General features: G+C 40.9%; 1 protein-coding gene across 3 annotated transcripts in view; it reads left to right on the top strand.

The window, feature by feature from the left end:
- Positions 1–18,351, top strand: part of SNTG1 (syntrophin gamma 1) — an 814,219-nt gene that overhangs the window by 623,700 nt on the left and 172,168 nt on the right. For all 3 annotated transcript variants that reach the window (XM_074944402.1, XM_074944401.1, XM_074944403.1), the window contains one exon: positions 16,769–16,871. In XM_074944402.1, the coding sequence (XP_074800503.1) occupies positions 16,769–16,871 (103 nt within the window). The remainder of the gene's footprint in view (positions 1–16,768; positions 16,872–18,351) is intronic.

Here is an 18,351-nt window from a genome sequence, read left to right as displayed (position 1 = left end):
GCCAGTGGTCTATGAAGAGCTGGCAAGTCATGTGGTGCTAGCTTCTTCTAATTGTTTCCAGGGGCTAAACTGCATTAAAAGGTAGATAAAATACATGAATATCTTTCCTAATATTACTATTCTACATAAGCAGTTGTAGTTGCCATAGGGATGTTATGCAGTTGTGAGTGTGAGAGTAGCTGTCACAGGCAATCTGTGTATGAAAATATGGTCCAGATTTTGAAAATGTAGAGAACTCTTAAATTCAAATAGTAGATTAAGTGGTGGATATTTTGAGGTGAGAATCCTTAAGTATGTTTTGTTATATAGCTATCATTGTCTGCATGAACAAGACATGTGCAAGGCCCAGGAAAGTGATCTAAACTTTCTCCAGATATTTCAGCTTCTTTGTATGTTCTCAGCAATATCTGTTTGAGAAAAATGTACAACTTTCAGCACTTTCTCATTAGCAATGTATGCTGTTGCCGATGCCTCTGATGGGTGGACAGAATCATAGACTTGCTTATGAATGGTCCCAGAAATTGTGCCTAAAATAAGAAATCTCTCTTTGCAGGCTAGTGGAAGATAGCCAGTTGTGTACCTACATTATCATAATGCTGGTAAAATTCATGAATTTTCACTTTACTTATAACAAAGCTTTCCTGACTTTGTAGTACAACTCTCTATATAAACAATACTTTCTGTTTTAGCTTAGTTCAGTTTAAAGGTTTTAGTATCTATTACCATAATATCTGGTGGGATACATTAGGAAATATCTAGCTGCCTTTTCTAGATCTGTGTAAACTAAATTATATTCACCTATTCCATCTTGTTAAGCACTTTTCTGGTGCTGTGCAAAATGTTGATGGTTGTACTGGAAATTGTGCAGAACTTGTAAGAAGACCAGTGGAACTCAAAGAGGAATATCTCCTCTAGTTTCTTCAATTTCAGTAAATGTTTTTTTCTCTACTGCCATTCAGTGATAAGTACAGCACACATTTTCCAAAGAAGCTTTGAACATAAAAATGGCCATAGTGGGTCAGACCAATGGTCCATCTAACCCAGTATCTTGTCTTCTGTCCCTGGCCAATACCAGATGCTTCAAAGATAATGAACTGAAGAGGGCAATTATCAAGTGATCCATTCCCTGTTTTCCAGTCCCAGCATCTGGCAGTCAGAGGCTTAGGGACACCCAGATCAAGAGGTTTCATCCCTGACCATCTTGGCTAATAGTGATTGATGGTCCTATCCTCCATGAATTTATCTAATTCTTTTTTAATCCAGTCATAGTCTTGGCCCTTCAGAGTATCCTCTGGTAATGAGTTCCACAGGTTGACTGTGTGTTGTGTGAAGAAGTCCTTCCTTTTTTTGTTTTAAACCTGTTGCCTATTGGTGACCCGTGGCTCATGTGTTTTGTTCCCTATTCACTTTCTGCACACCAGTCATGATTTTTTAGACTTCTATGATATTCCCCCCTGCCCCCTTAGTTTCCTCTTTTCCATGCTTATTAGTCCTGGTCTTTTTAATGTCTCCTCATATGGAAGATGTTCCATACCATTAATAATTTTTTTGCGCTTCTCTGTACATTTTCCATTTCTAATATATCTGTTTGAGATTGGATGACTAGAACTGCATGCATTATTCAAGGAGTGGAAGTACCATGGATTTATATAGAGGCAATATGATATTTTCTGTTTATTATCTATCCTTTTTCTAATGGGTCCAACATTCTGTTAGCTTTTTTGACTGCTGCTGCGCATTCAGCAGATGTGTTCAGAGAACTATTCATGTTGACTCCAAGATCTCTTTCTTGAATGATAACAGCTAATTTAGATCCCATCATTTTGTATGTATAGTTCAGATTATATTTTCCAATGTGCATTACTTTGCATTTATCAACAGTGCATTTCATCTGCCATTTTGTAGCCCAGTAATCCAGTTTGTAGTCTTTGGACTTAACTATCTTGAGTAATTTTGTATCATCTGCATACTTTCATAGAATCATACAATATCAGCGTTGGAAGGGACCTCAGGAGGTCATCTAGTCCAACCCCCTGCTCAAAGCAGGACCAATCCCCAACTAAATCATCCTAGCCAGAGCTTTGTCAAGCCTGACCTTAAAAACTTCTAAGGAAGGAGATTCCACCACCTCCCTAGGTAACGCATTCCAGTGTTTCACCACCCTCCTAGTGAAAAAGTTTTTCCTAATATCCAACCTAAACCTCCCCCACTGCAACTTGAGACCATTACTCCTTGTTCTGTCATCTGCTACCACGGAGAACAGTCTAGACCCATCCTCTTTGGAACCCCCTTTCAGGTAGTTGAAAGCAGCTATCAAATCCCCCCTCATTCTTCTCTTCCGCAGACTAAACAATCGCAGTTCCCTCAGCCTCTCCTCAGAAGTCATGTGTTCCAGTCCCCTAATCATTTTTGTTGCCCTCTGCTGGACGTGTTCCAATTTATCCACATCCTTCTTGTAGTGTGGGGCCCAAAACTGGACACAGTACTCCAGATGAGGCCTCACCAATGTCGAATAGAGGGGAACGATCACGTCCCTCGATCTGCTGGCAATGCCCCTACTTATACAGCCCAAAATGTCATTGGCCTTCTTGGCAACAAGGGCACACTGTTGACTCATAGCCAGCTTCTCATCCACTATAACCCCTAGGTCCTTTTCTACAGAACTGCTGCCTAGCCATTCGGTTCCTAGTCTGTAGCAGTGCATGGGATTCTTCCGTCCTAAGTGCAGGACTCTGCACTTGTCCTTGTGGAACCTCATTAGATTTCTTTTGGCCCAAATTTGTCTAGGTCCCTCTGTAGCCTATCCCTACCCTCCAGTGTATCTACCGCTCCTCCCAGTTTAGTGTCATCTGCAAATTTGCTGAGGGTGCAATCCACACCATCCTCCAGATCATTTATGAAGATATTGAACAAAACCGGCCCAAGGACCGACCCTTGGGGCACTCCACTTGATACCAGCTGCCAATTAGACATGGAGCCATTTATCACTACCCATTGAGCCCGACAATCTAGCCAACTTTCTATCCACCTTATAGTCCATTCATCCAGCCCATACTTCTTTAACTTGCTCACAAGAATACTGTGGGAGACTGTGTCAAAAGCTTTGCTAAAGTCAAGGAACAACACGGTCACTGCTTTCCTCTCATCCGCAGAGCCAGTTATCTCGTCATAGAAGGCAATTAGATTAGTCAGGCATGACTTGCCCTTAGTGAATCCATGCTGACTGTTCCTGATCACTTTCCTCTCCTCTAACTGCTTCAGAGTTGATTCCTTGAGGACCTGCTCCATGATTTTTCCAGGGACTGAGGTGAGGCTGACTGGCCTGTAGTTCCCAGGATCCTCCTTCTTCACTTTTTTAAAGATGGACACTACATTAGCCTTTTTCCAGTCATCCGGGACTTCCCCCGATCGCCATGAGTTTTCAAAGATAATGGCCAATGGCTCTGCAATCATATCCGCCAACTCCTTTAGCACTCTCGGATGCAGCGCATCTGGCCCCATGGACTTGTGCTCGTCCAGCTTTTCTAAATAGTCCTGAACCACTTCTTTCTCCACAGAGGGCTGGTCTCCTCCTCCCAATGCTGTGCTGCCCAGTGCAATAGTCTGGGAGCTGACCTTGTTCGTGAAGACAGAAACAAAAAAAGCATTGAGTACATTATCTTTTTCCACATTCTCTATCACTAGGTTGCCTCCCTCATTCAGTAAGGGGTCCACACTTTCCTTGACTTTCTTCTTATTGCTAACATACCTGAAGAAACCCTTCTTGTTACTCTTAACATCTCTTGCTAGCTGCAACTCCAGGTGTGATTTGGCCTTCCTGATTTCAATCCTGCATGCCCGAGCAATATTTTTATACTCTTCCCTGGTCATTTGTCCAATCTTCCACTTCTTGTAAGCTTCTTTTTTGTGTTTAAGATCAGCAAGGATTTCACTGTTAAGCCAAGCTGGTCGCCTGCCATATTTACTGTTCTTTCTACACATCGGGATGGTTTATCCCTGTAACCTCAATAAAGATTCTTTAAGATACAGCCAGCTCTCCTGGACTCCTTTCCCCCTCATGTTATTCTCCCAGGGGATCCTGCCCATCAGTTCCCTGAGGGAGTCAAAGTCTGCTTTTCTGAAGTCCAGGGTCTGTATTCTGCTCCTCTCCTTTCTTCCCTGTGTCAGGATCATGAACTCGACCATCTCATGGTCACTGCCTCCCAGGTTCCCATCCACTTTTGCATCCTGTACTAATTCTTCCCGGTTTGTGAGCAGCAGGTCAAGAAGAGCTCTGCCCCTAGTTGGTTCGTCCAGCACTTGCACCAGGAAATTGTCCCCTACACTTTCCAAAAACTTCCTGGATTTGCTACATAATTGTTTACCACATTTTCCAGATTATTCTTGAATATGTTGAACAGTACTGGTCCCAATACAGACTCCTGGGGAGCACTGCTATTAACCTCTTTCTATTCTGAAAACTGACCATTTATTGCTACTCATTGTTTCCTATCTTTTAACCAGTTACTGATCTAGGAGAGGATCTTCCCTCTTATCCCATGATTGCTTACTTTGCTTAATAGCCTTTGGTCAGGGACCTCGTCAGACGCTTTCTGAAAGTCTAAGTACATTATATCTATTGGATCATCCTTGCCCATGTGTTTGTTGACCCTCCTCAGAGGATTCTACTTGATTGGTGAGGCATGATTTCCCTTTATATAAACCACATTGACTCTTCCCCAACAAACTGTGTTTACCTATGTGTCTGATAAATCTGTTCTTCACTATAATTTCAACCAATTTGCCTGGTACTGAAGTTAGGCTTACCGGCCTGTAGTTGCCAGGATCCCCTCTGGAGCCTTTTAAAAAAATTGGTGTGACATTTAGCTATCCTTTTGTTGTCTGGTATAGAAGTTGATTTAAGTGATAGATTATATACCACAGTTAAGTAATTCTGCAATTTCATATTTGAGTTCCTTTAGAACTCTTGGGTGAATACCACCTGGTCCTGGTGACTATTATACGTAAGATGAATTCATTTGTTCCAAAACCTCCTCTATTGACACCTCAACCAGGGACAGTTCCTCAGATTTGTCACCTGGTCAATATTTGAATTGGAAGTGACGTAGTATCTCCATAGTTCTTAGTCCTAAATGGAAGATAAGCTTTCGTGAGCTACAGCTCACTTCATCGGATGCTTATGCTCAAATAAATTCGTTAGTCTCTAAGGTGCCACAAGTACTCCTTTTCTTTTTGCGAATACAGACTAACACGGCTGTTACTCTGAAACCAACCACACCAAGGACCTTGTTATCTGATTTTCTTAAGCATTCTCAATACTTTTTTGAGTCACCTACTGGATTTTTCTTAGTATCAATTTTAGAACTGAATGACTAGCAGGTTACCAGTTATGAGTGTTATTTGTCTATGTCTCTTGAGAGGAAGTTCAGTCTAATTGTTAAAGTGGGGAATCAGGCTTGGAAGGCAGAGGATCTGAGTTTCATTCTTTGTTCTGTCAGTCTTGCTGTGTGATATGTGGCAATTGGTTAACCTTTCTGTATGTGTTTCCTCTTTGTACAATGATGTATAAAGATCTACTAGTATTATTACTTTTAAATCCAAGAGCCTGTGGATATAATACTTAGCTACAGCATCTCACAGGGGTGCTGTGAGGCTTAATGGGTAACACTCACCTATGCAGAGGACCAACACAAGGGTTATGTCAATGCTCAAAGGAGGGCTACAGGGGGACTTCAGAAGCACAAAGACCTTGTGCAGGATTTCTACATGAGTTTGAGTTTCACCCTAATGTTTAGTGCCTTACAAGCCTTTGAAAAGAATCTGTATGTAAGAGACAAGTATTTATTTCTTCTGTGATTATCCTTAGTTAATCAGCAAAATAAGAAGGACACATTAAATCAGGGATTAGCAACTTTTGGCACGTGGCCCATCAAGGAAATCCGCTGGCGAGCCGGGATGGTTTGTTTACTTGCAGCGTCAGCAGGTTTGGTCAATTGCAGCTCCCACTGGCTGCGGTTCACTGTTCCAGGCCAATGGGGGCTGTGGGAAGTGGCAGCCAGCACATCCCTCAGCCCATGCCACTTCCCGCAGCCCCCATTGGCCTGGAGTGGCAAACCGGGGACAGTGGAAGTTGCAGTCGTCCGAACCAGCGGCTTTCACTGATGAGCTGCGTACCAAAGGTTGCCGATCCCTGCTTTAAATGTTCTTAGGGTTCTACTGTGGCACCGCCACACATTCATAAGCAGTGCAGGAGGTAATATTGGAAGCAGATATGGAGCAGGAGAGGGTAAAATAAATTAGATGCCATCCTAAAAATTTGTTTCATATCTGGCATAGATCCAGTAACTGGGTACATTCTTCTTAATTTCTTAATTTTTCATTAAAATTTTGGGCACTGGAAATTCTCATAATCAAATTCTTATGAAACTCCATGAAAATGGGCAAAGAATTATTTGTGTTTTTCTGCTGGTGACACCTATATTTGTCATAGGAGCAATCTGAGAGAATCCCCTTTTACGAATATGTGCACATCTATTTTGAACAGTGAAATGTGTAGTGTTTACATGCCTAGTAAGTATTTAATTCTTGACAGTTAGCCTTTCACTAGAAAGCATAAAATAAGATAACTAGTTAAAATATATCAGTCTCAGCACTGTATATTATCCTTGTCCTACACAGCACACCATACAGTATTATACATTAGATTTGATTACATGTTGTTAACTAGCTGGCTATCAAGCTCGATGTTCACTGTACATGTGTGTGTATTCAGGATTTTTGAAATAAATTTGATTCAGTGGGAACAGTCACCAAAACTGTAAATATTAAAAAATATTGCAGAAATTCACAGTAAATGAATTTTAAATTCTTAATTTCAAGTATTCACGCAAGAAATCTGATTAGAAGAGCTTTGCCTATCCAGTCATGGAACAGATTTTGAGTGTTCAAGCAAAATGGTGCACATTTTTAATCATGAATATCAAATGCCCATTGCCATACATGAAGCGAGGAGTCAGTGAGCATTCCAGAAGCTGAAATATATTCACATAAAACCTTTGAATAATTTTGAACAGAAAATACATTTGTAAATTGTGTTCTGTTGATGGACAAAGAATGAACATACAGAGAAAACTAAATTCAGTGAATAACTTCTTTGTTGTGAATAGTGAGCCAAACACTACTTGTTTTGTTTTCATTTTGTTTTTAACCCAAGGCTCAAATTCTGGCCTTGGAACTGTGCTGTGTGCATATACCAAGAGAAGGAAAGTCCACATCTGGCCAGAAAATATTTGGTAAATTTAGCGGATAGTTTAGCACATTCATGAAAAAATGAATAGCTACTCTAGCCCAATGTTTGGGAGAAACTGGAACATGGACTAGAATTGGCAGGCTGAAACGCTAGTCCAGATCGTTGTTGGAAGCAACTAAAAGTATGGTAAGGCTGATGCTCCCCAGCCCCTTTTGTTGAGGGTATTTGCCCACCCTTTGTTACTCCGGTGCAGAATCTGGACACTGTGTTGGGTCCTCATCTATTATAAGATCATCATTTTGCATCAACAACCAAGAATATATCTCTATCTGCAGCTGGCCTGGCGATTACACTTGTTTCTTTTAGATGTGGACCTTGCTACAACTGTTCATGCCTTTGTCACTTCAAGTCTGGATTATTGCAGTACAGCCTACATGTGGCTTCACTTTAAATCGATCTGGAAACAAACGGTTTCAGAATGTAGTAGCAGGTTTATTAAACAGGATCTTGCAGTGGCAATATGCATTACCAGGGTTCTGTGATCTGCGCTGGCTGCCTGACTGTTCGAGGGGAGTATAAGGTGTTGGTTATGATCTATAGAACTTTAAATGTCTCAAGTCCTGCCTCTTTCCCCATGTCAAACTGCCTGGCACAGCAGAAGCTCATTTGAACCCCAGCCCCCTCATTATAAAATAAAGGGGCTGCTGACAAACTGTTCTCTATAAGGACCTCTTTCCTTTGAAATGGTTTCTACTTTGTTCTGCGGCCCCCGCCAGGGTCATCCAAAATCACCTGACGTTTTTGATGTTCTGGACAAGGTGCAAAACATGTCAGTCTGACTGGATATTGGTAAAGAGCTGAAGCCGTTGGGAGTGGGATTTATGTTTGCTGGGAAAGTGTGGTGAGGGGTTTAAAGAGTTGTCAAGTTTACATGATGAAATGGTGTGTGCTGGTGAGGGAGGAAGGAGAAGTGCTGCTGTTCTGGGTGACTTTTGTTTTGTAACTGCCAGGTTCTTATTGTGTTTAAACATATGGTTCAATTGTATGCCAAGGGTGTTTTGGATAGGTGCCCTTTGGGGTGGAGTTTCTTGCAGACCAGAATCTAAATACATAACTTTTAAACTCCTTGGTTTTCATAATCTCTGTATGGAGCTGATGGCCTGTATATGGTTTGAAATACTATGGAGGTCAGTGAATACAGTATTTAGCAACTCAGAGCTAGGATCTAGAGTACATGATGAGGGAATGTGTTATCTGATTACAGCGATGTTCTTTGGGATGACATTTATTAATGGTGTCAAGCATTAGTAAGAGAGAAGCATGGAAAAATGATGTCACAGCATTTTTTCATGCTTCTGTTTTACAAAACTTTTATTCTCATTTGCGGGCATTGTTCTTTTTTGCTGACACATCTCTAACTTAATGTTGAGAGCATAAACATGTAGCTAATCAGCAATCACAGGTCTATTGCTATCATGATTTGAAATATTACTGCACTTTGTAATGCTGATTGAGGTGTATAATACTACTTAATTGAAAGGGTTGAGCTGTCTGAAAGATTTATCTCAGTAAGTACTTCACTAAGTTTTACAGGCTCTTCCTTGGTGAGTTTAGAAATAGTTGCTCCTTTAGAAAAAACTAACATATATAATATATACCCAACTTCATTTGCTGGAATTTTTAATTGTCTTTTGGAATGGGTGTACCTAAAAAGTGGTTGCATATTTCTTTGTGGGCTTCTGTTGTATATTATATTTGCATTCAATCATTGTTAAATATTAATAAACTGTCCTCCTTTCACTGCATGTACTCACTCATTCATCTCTGGCCAACATGCCATGACTGTGATGATACCTTATAAGCAAACCTGCAGTCTTATTATCCATCAACTAATGCACATGACCTGATTTGCATGGAGGTCATGTGGGTCTCTTTAAATGTGACCTCAATAGAATTGGATTTGCAAGTACAAATTAGGTAATTAAGTAGACTTAGCTGGTTGCCCATTCACTATCCGAACAACAAATTGGTTGTCACACCAGAAACAAAACTTTTATTCATGAATGTCATTTTGGAAGGCTTGAGAATGGTCTCACTACTCTCTTCACTGTAACCTCTGCTCAAATATTGTCTGCACTACAGGCTCAAATCCTTTAACAGATCTGAAATCCTCAGCCCAAATATGACACCTTGCTCCTTTCTATGGAATTTGGAAATCAGCTGAAAATCCATTTAATAAATAAGCTGTGTCCATCCTTTTAGAATAGTCTATAATGCTTGTGATTTAACTGGGGAAAGGAGGCCTTTTCCCCTAAGTGCTACATCCCCCCATTGCCTTTGCTGAAATATTGCACCCTTCTTGACTTCCTTTCTTACCACCTTATGGGGCCTTTCCCTTGCCTCTATAGCAAAGGAAGGCACCATGCTGACCCGCACACTTCCTACAGTGGTGTTGAACAAAAACACTTCCCACCATTAGATGCAAAAGAAACTATCTTAGTGCCTGTGGTTTTGGCACTGACAACCCATTGTCTGTAGAAGCCAGCTAGACACAATGATAAGGAGCAATATATTCCAGTCAGAGGTCCTGGTCTTTTAATTCCATGGTAATTCTGGCTCCTCTTCCATCTTCTGTCTAAATTCTTTATCATATCTTAACCAGGTTACACCCCTGTATGAAGCATGAGCCTTTGCTATTAAGTCCTCATGCTTGAACAAGCTAACACTTCTCTCTGGGATTCTCTCACAACTTATGCTTGTATATATGCAAAATGTCACAGCCCAGTTTCCAAGGATCAGAGTTAACTTAGTTCTGAAGGGTTTGTCATCATCTTTCTTTTCACTTTACAGTGTTCTCTGCCTGAACCTCACAAAAAAGTAGGGTGAATAAATCCATAAATTCTCCTTTCCATATTTTTTTATTTTCTACCTATTTTGCTAAATGAATCCCAAGAGGTCAATCAGTCCTTTTCTTTTTGCGAATACAGACTAACACAGCTGTTACTCTGAAACCAGTCCTCACAAAAGATCTCAGAGCATTGGCTCCCATGTCTCCTGCTTGTGTGTCATCAGAGACAGGTACAGTGTATCAGGCCCCAGAGGGTGTGCTGGTAACTGGAGATGAGTGTGTCTCCTGCCCTGATTGCTCCATGGCCTGCTGAGACACGGGCTCCACCCCAAGCCTGTGATAGTGTTGTCTATCTGACTGGGGATGGGGGGAACCTTTTTCTGGCAGGTTGCCTAATCTTTGGGCAACCAGGGCCAATGGTTTAGCCAGTTTACCCCACATCCCTTGTTGGGCAGGGGATGTTAGTCATCACAGCCAAGGGTGGAAGGACCTGAGTAGCTACCCCTGGCATAATGGAACGAGACATTCATCAGATCCCTTCCCTCCTTTGGGCCACAGGTGAACCCCATCCTTGGGACCCTGGGGCCTACACTGGACTAGTAGCAGGCTAAGGGCTCAGGGACACTCTCTCCATCCTCCAGTTCAACCTCAATTAGGCTGGAGTCTTACTGTTCCCAGATTCCAATTCTGAGTCTTACCCTGTGTGCTTCTTGTATAAGGGAGAAGGGGATGTGCCTTTCTGACTCACCAGCAGCTGCAAAGTGAATGGTCCCAGCTGGGATCTGAGTTTCTGTCCATCGAGATCTCCCCATCATACTCTGCTCTTCCATCTGGGATGAAGTGCATGTCCTCCTGCTCCCCTCCTCCTGCAACTCTTCATCCACATTGGAGCATTGCCGGTGGGCCTCATCTGCTTCAAATCATGGAAATTGAGACTCTCACACCCATGGAGCAGTGATCCAAGGCCCATGTTCTCCGGCAAAGCTGCACAAAGGAATGCTCACATACCTCAGAGGCAACGACTCTTAATGCATCCAGAAGGTCAGACTGAGCCATTCCAGGGTATGAGAGGAAAGACTATCTCTATAACCCTGGAACTCAGCAAAAAGAGGCCCCAAGTGGCCCAAGTTAAGGTTTACATTAATAAAAAGTGAGGATGAGGGTCCAATTATCTCTCTTTCTCTCCAAGCTTGCCAGTGACTGGCTAGAGATGCTGAAGGAGTGGGACACTCCTGCATTCCCTCAGAGTGTGCTCCTCCTCTGTTTAACTAGGACTGTGCCAATTGTTGTTGGCTCCAATATGTTTCCATATTGAAGCTGGGGGAGGCAATCTCTAGGGACTTGGAATAACCCTCTAACCTTACCCCAACAGGTCCATATAGGTCCTCCACAGTTCTAGGGAAGTTATTTACCTTACACCAACTGAGGGTTTTTGAGTTTGTTTATCTACTACTTTTTGATTCTGGTTCTGGTGGGTTTATTGAGGTGGGTCTGTTCATCATACAGGCTGTTGTATAAGCTGCTTGAAGCATTGTGACATACCGGGGCACAATTCCTTACGATACCTGGCTGAAGTAGCTCCCATGTGGGGCGCTCACAAACAACCTTCCAGCATGCAAGCCACACCCTGAGTGTCTGTGTGTAACTGCAGCCCGCCAGCCACATTTGGGTTACACTCTGGCTATCACCAGCCTCGGTTATATCGCAGGGTGATGCCAACACACACCCCATTCCGAGATTTTCCCCCAGAAATGTATGTTCTGTACTGCACAGCCCTCTCCTGGACTGGACAAATATATTAAGTCTTTTATTCCTTTAAGGGAATAATATGCCAGTTTATTACCTTAAATGGAGTTACCCAGACACTTAACTTAAACACACTGGATTAGAGGAAACATTGAACCAAGTTTATTAACTACAAAGAAATAGATTTAAGTGAGTACAAGTAATTAGGCATAAAAGTCAGAAATGATTACGAGAAAAATGAATATAAAATGCTTACTATTGTATAATTTAACAAACTATACTAAAGTCAAGTGAAATTTCTCACCACATACTTCCAGAAAGGTCACTGTCCAAACTCTTCAGGTCAGAACCCTCCACCCCAGAGTCCAATGGCTGTTTTCCTTTGTTGTCTTGGGTGCGATGCCAGAGACAGACAGGGAGAGAGAGAGAGATGCATGTCTTGTTTGCCCAGTGGTTCTCAAACTAGGGCCGCCGCTTGTTCAGGGAAAGCCCCTGGCCGACTGGGCCGGTTTGTTTACGTGCCGCGTCTGCAGGTTCGGCCGATCGCGGCTCCCACTGGCCGCTGTTCACCGCTCCAGGCCAATGGGGGCTGCAGGAAGCGGCGCAGGCCGAGGGATGGGCTGGCTAACATTCAGACTAACATTTGAACTGTTTCTTATAAGAACCTTTTTGTCTCTCCATATAATATACTACAGATGGATGACCCACCAAGGGTTCAGGTTAATTTCTGGTAAACGCCCAATACTTTAGATACTTAGCTACATGATCCAAATGTTATGAGGAGAGACCCAATTTGTCCAAATCTGCTGTTTCATTTTGTGGAAACAGGTTGTCATCTTGCTACCCACTTTAGTATCGGGTCTTTTGAAAAATTTTGTGGAAATAATAATGCATAATGTTTGCCATATTTTAATTCATTTGATGTTAAAAGGAGGAGGAGCTTAAATTAATTACTTTGCTAGCCACAGAATCATGGACTGAATAGAATTGACTGGAGCACCAATGAATTCTGAGCCAGCAGATGGTTGCTTGGGCACAACTGAGCCTAGGTTAGAACAGCCATGGCTGAAGATGAATGAGACAGAGAATTGGGGAGCTGTAACCAGCTCCTTTACAGTGCAGTTCTCCTATTCCTGCATCAAGCATATGCTGGTGCATCAGTTTGGCCTTTTGTCTGCTGCAAACTGACAGCATGTTTAGTTTGGTTAAGGATGCATAACCACATTGTGCACTGATAAAAATATAGAACCTTAAACTGGGTTAACTACATTTTATAGATGACTCTGTTGCAAGAAGTAATTTATTTTGTTGAACAGGTTTTGTGTGGCTTTAAAAATAAACAAAAACCCAAACCTTGCTGCCTTAGTCTTATGTTTTATGTTATAGAGAATGGGCCAAATTCAGGACATACTCTGTGTTATGGTAGATGAGCTGTGACTAACACTAACAAAAGTAGTGCATTTCTTGTGTGATCTGTACTTTAACCTGATTAAACCCCCATGCAGAGCCCACTATGCCATACAAGTTATTCTAAGTAATCTGAATTGGTGTTAGCATGACCAAATCAAAGAGTATATTTACTACAGTGGCCTGATCAAACACAGGACAATAGGCTTTGCCCTAGAACCACATCTCTGGTTACTGCACAGGTGGAATAGAAACAGTGTGGTAGCATGCAACTAGTGCATCCCACTTGGAAACCTCTTTTCCAAATGAGAATTAAGGTGATCTGAATTTGGCTCAAGGAATTATATGAAATACTTAAAATTCAGATTATCTGCAGAACTTGGCTTCTTTGGTAGTTCACCTGTTCAGTTATTATGGGAGTGGTGTTTTTTAAAATAGCCACTTTCTGTTTTAAATTAAGGTAATTCATTATGGACTAGATAGCCCTCCATCAATTAAACTGCTGGTTGTGCTTTAACAAGACACAGAAAATGAGCATTTCATTAATGTATTCTGTCAACTGTTGGAGTAGTTTTACTAAGAAAGATCAGTGGACTGTTGGTATAAAGGAGTGGAGGAGGAGAAGTATAGAATTTAGCAGGCTACTGGAAAATTTAACCACATACCTCTACTCACCCTTTTAAGTGTTTTAAACTTCCATTTAGAGTTATGGTTTAGTCCTACATTTTAAAAGATCTATATAGAGAGATGCAGTGTTGTTGTAGCCATGCTGGTCCCAGGATATTAGAGAGATAAGGTGGCTGAGGTAATATCTTGCATTGGACCAGCTTCTGTTGGTGAGAGAGACAAGCTTTCGAACTAACACAAAGGGGAAGGGGAAGGTCACCTAAAGAAGAGCTCTGTGTTAGCTTGAAAGCTCCTCTCTCTCACCAACAGAAATTGGTCCAATACAAGATATTACCTCACCCACCTTGTCTCTCCAATACATAGAGAGAATATTATTAAGCAATAGAGCTCACAGAACTAAGTAAGTAGTAATATACACATTTTACAAGTGACCAGACAGGTTAAGTGACTTGCCCAGCGTCACATAACAAACCAGTTGTATGGCCTGGGGTAAAGCCCAGGAGATGCCATATCTCATGGATGATGAGGTCCACCTATTGTTTTTAAGCAATAGCAAAATCAAGTCAGCTGCACTGTAAGCTATTTTCTTCTACACAATCATAGTTTTAAAAACTAGTTTTGTTTTCCCTTTATGATTTTATTTTGAAAAGTAAAGCAATTACCATTGGAAGAGAAAGAAACTAATGGCCAGCAGGTAGTAGTCTAGTAAATATTTACTAAACAATATTTGAAGACCAAGAAATACAGTTTATAGTATGTAAAAATCCTAGAAAATCCATTCGTCTCCCTTTCCCCACCTTCTTCTTCCTATATGAAGCAAAATGTTCATTAATGCCATTTTTATTCATGTTAACTTAATATTGCTATATTCAGCCTTTCATTTTCATGCTTTTAGGCAATCACAACTCTCTATATGTATTAGAAATGCATTCCATACTGAAACAATGTTTTATAGCACTTAATTTAAATTATTTTCACATGTATTGCACATTTCACCCACAGATTTCAGATAACTTTTCAAATACTAATAAATATTTTACAATACTCTTCTGAGGTGAGTAATTATCATCCCCATTTTACATGTGTGGAAAGGCACAAAGAGGTTAAAGTATTTGTTCCTGGTTGTAGTTATTGCAAAGCCAGTAAGAAAACCCTGAAATCCCAACTCTGAGGGCCAAACTCACCCCTTGGAAGTCACTGCCGGTTCCCAGGTGAGCTGTACCTTATTGCACAAAGCAGCATACAACTCCTAGTTCTGTGCTCCCCACTCATTACTATGCTACAATTAATGCACTGTAGGTACTGGCAATGGTTCAGCAGAATGTGTTACTGTGATAATACCAAAGTGCTCTAAGATGGCCTGAGAAATCAGTTAATATTCTCTTACTGTGCAACAGATATCCTCTTATCTTACATTTCAAAGCAAACTTGAAACACTTCCTAACTTATCACTGCAATAGATATAACTGACAAATCCGGTGAAAGAAACTTGATAGGTGTGGTAAGTCCCCATTTTCTTCATTATGATGGTTGGATGGCAGAATAGATAAAATGCTTATCAATGACTTTATCACTGACAGCTGGATTCTCCTTCACTGTGTTCATATATATGAATAAAAAATATCCTGGGCCTAATCCAGTACCTTATTTTTTCATCTGTACAAACACTCCTTTTCCCAAATACATACTTACATAAATAGAAATGTTAAAGGTTCAAGCTCATCATAAGAACATAACAGCCATACTGTGTCAGACCAATGGCCCATCCAGCCCAGTGTCCTGTCCTCCATCAGTGATCAATGCCAAGTGCTTCAGAGGGAATAAACAGAACAGGAAATCATCAAGTGATCCATCCCCTGTCACCCATTCCCAGCTTCTGGCAAACAGAGGCTAGGGACTCCACCCCTGCCCATCCTGACTAATAACCATTGATGGACCTATCCTCCATGAATGTATCTAGTTCTTTTTTGAACCCTGTTACGGTCATCCCTTCCTGCTCCGATGAGATGGCCCAGCATGCACAATAATATGACATCATACTTATCCCAGAACTTCACAGAGCTAGGAATAGACATTTAGGGAGTTGAAAGAGGAAAAAATAATATGCATTTTCCCCTTATATAATGTGCTCATGTCCCTCATAGACTAGCTGTTGTGGGAATTCAGCTCCTATTGGTAAATGCCTAGACCAGGGATCAGCAAACTTTGGCATGCAGCCCATCAGGGAAATCCGTTGGTGGGCTGGGACGATTTGTTTACCTGCAGCATCCGCAGGTTCGGCCGATCGCAGCTCCCACTGGCCGCACTTCACCGTTCCAGGCCAATGGAGGCTGCGGGAAGAGACGCGGGCTACACCACCCCGCACAGAGAGTGTGCCAGGATCAAGACACTGCTTTCTGGGAATCCCTAGCTAGCAGAAAGGCCTCTTGAGGGTCATAGCCAAAAAGGCTTAGTTTAGAGCAGCCACAGTCTAAACTGTGCCAAGAGATATGGAGGAACAATGACAGCACAGCACAATTGCAAAGTCAGTTTTAGATACTGCATCTAATGTGTTGTGATCCTATCATCATTGCTTCTGTATACCCAGTGCCCCAGGATGGGATTTACACACAATTCCTGTAGATTTATGAGGAGCTCATGGAAGCTACAAATATAAAATCTCTGTGCATTGATGGGAAAGGTTTACAAAATAGCACTTGATAAAAACAAAGTTGTTTAAGGACACTGGAGAATAGACTGTGGTAGGCTTCATGATTTTGTTTCTTTTTTTATGTGTCTTGTAGTAAGTCAGAGAGCAAATATGAGCTGTGAGAGATAGCTTGGGTTTTGTTTACAACTGTTACTGTCTTTTTAAAAAAAATGTATTGATGCCTTCTCTATTGAATCTTCAGGTTCAGGTTCTTCGGAATGCTGGAGAAGAAGTGACCCTAACAGTGTCCTTTCTGAAAAGAGCGCCTGCTTTTCTCAAATTGCCTCTGAATGAAGATTGTGCCTGTAAGCATTTGTGATTAGCCACAAGAAAATTCTATTCATTGTTCACGTGAACCTCTACCGTTAGTTTCCAAATTTCCTGTGCACGGTCAGTAATTGGCAGGAGCTGTTGCAGCCACTTTTGTGGCCTGAATATGAACTTTTAATATCACCAGGTGCTGTGTTGACATTCATTGCAAGCTAATGCTATCTTTGCATGAGAAACAGGAGGCAATACTCTCAACTGGTGTGAATCAGCATAGCATTACTGAAATCAGTAGGGCTACACCAGTTTACACGAGCTAAGGTTTGGGCCCAAAGTATTTAAAGATCCTTCTTTCAAACATACAATGGCATTGAAATTGGAACGGTTTATATATTCTAAATGTAAAACTGAGATTGCACATTTATATTTTAAGGTCTTATCTTCTCAATTTAAATTTCATTCAGGGGCTTTAGTGGTGCTATACCTTCAACTCTGAGCTGAATAGTATTTTGTTTTAGTGCAACAGAAGTTTAGTTGACTAGCCCCAATGGGCATTTGAAAGATATGTATGGAAGCAGCTGTCTGCTTCTAATTATAAGACATTATAATTGTTGGTACACCTTTGTAGAAAGCTACAGTGTATCTGTGCCTGTCTATATGTGTGACTATGTCTTTATTCACCTCTGCTTTCTTTCAACTTCCTTTTTTCTGAAATTGTGAAGATAATGTTTAGTTTTTAATTATAAGAACAAAAAATAGTTTTTAGGTCTAAAACCTATTTTGTGTGTGTGTGTGTATGTGTGTGTGTGTGTGTATATGTATATGTATATATATATGTATATGTATATGTATATATATATATATATATATATGTATATATATATATATATATATATATATAGTGTGGGTGTATGAAATCTGTTCTAAAATATTTTAATTTATTTGCATGAATTCATGATCAATTCCTTATTTCTCACAAACTTTGTACAGGCAGTGTTTTTGTTCGCAAGCAGAACTAATCAAAATATTTTTGAAACTTTTCCATTGAAAAACAGTTGTCTTGTCCAAACCAAAGTGTTCTCCGATACATTTCCTTTTCAGTGATTGTTTTGCAAGAAGGTTTCTCAGGTCCAGGAAGAACTCTCTTGCCTGCTTATAGGCACTGGCTGGAATGTACAGTGAAGCAGAGTGGGGACTTGAACCCTCAGATCCTAATCCACTTCCTTACCACTGGGCTATCCAGTGAGAGTCTCTCTCTGTACTAATCAGAGTGTGAATTATTAAAAGCTAATGCTCACAGTAATACTTTGTGAAAAATCCATAGGCTGACTATTTGTGTCAGTATCCATTGGCTAATTTTGAATAACAAACACATAAAAATCAGTCTGTGGATATTTCACAAATAAGAAGAGAAACAAACAAACTGTTGTCTGTGAATAGCTTAGTTGTACCCATGACAGTGCTTAGGACAAAAATGTAACTGTTTGAATACAAATTCTAACATCATGTAATATGGGA

This window comes from Natator depressus, chromosome 2 (genome assembly GCF_965152275.1).
Source record: "Natator depressus isolate rNatDep1 chromosome 2, rNatDep2.hap1, whole genome shotgun sequence".
Taxonomy (NCBI): domain Eukaryota; kingdom Metazoa; phylum Chordata; order Testudines; family Cheloniidae; genus Natator; species Natator depressus.
The sequence above is the reverse complement of the archived record's forward strand: the minus strand, read 5'-3'. Positions and strand labels throughout refer to the sequence as shown.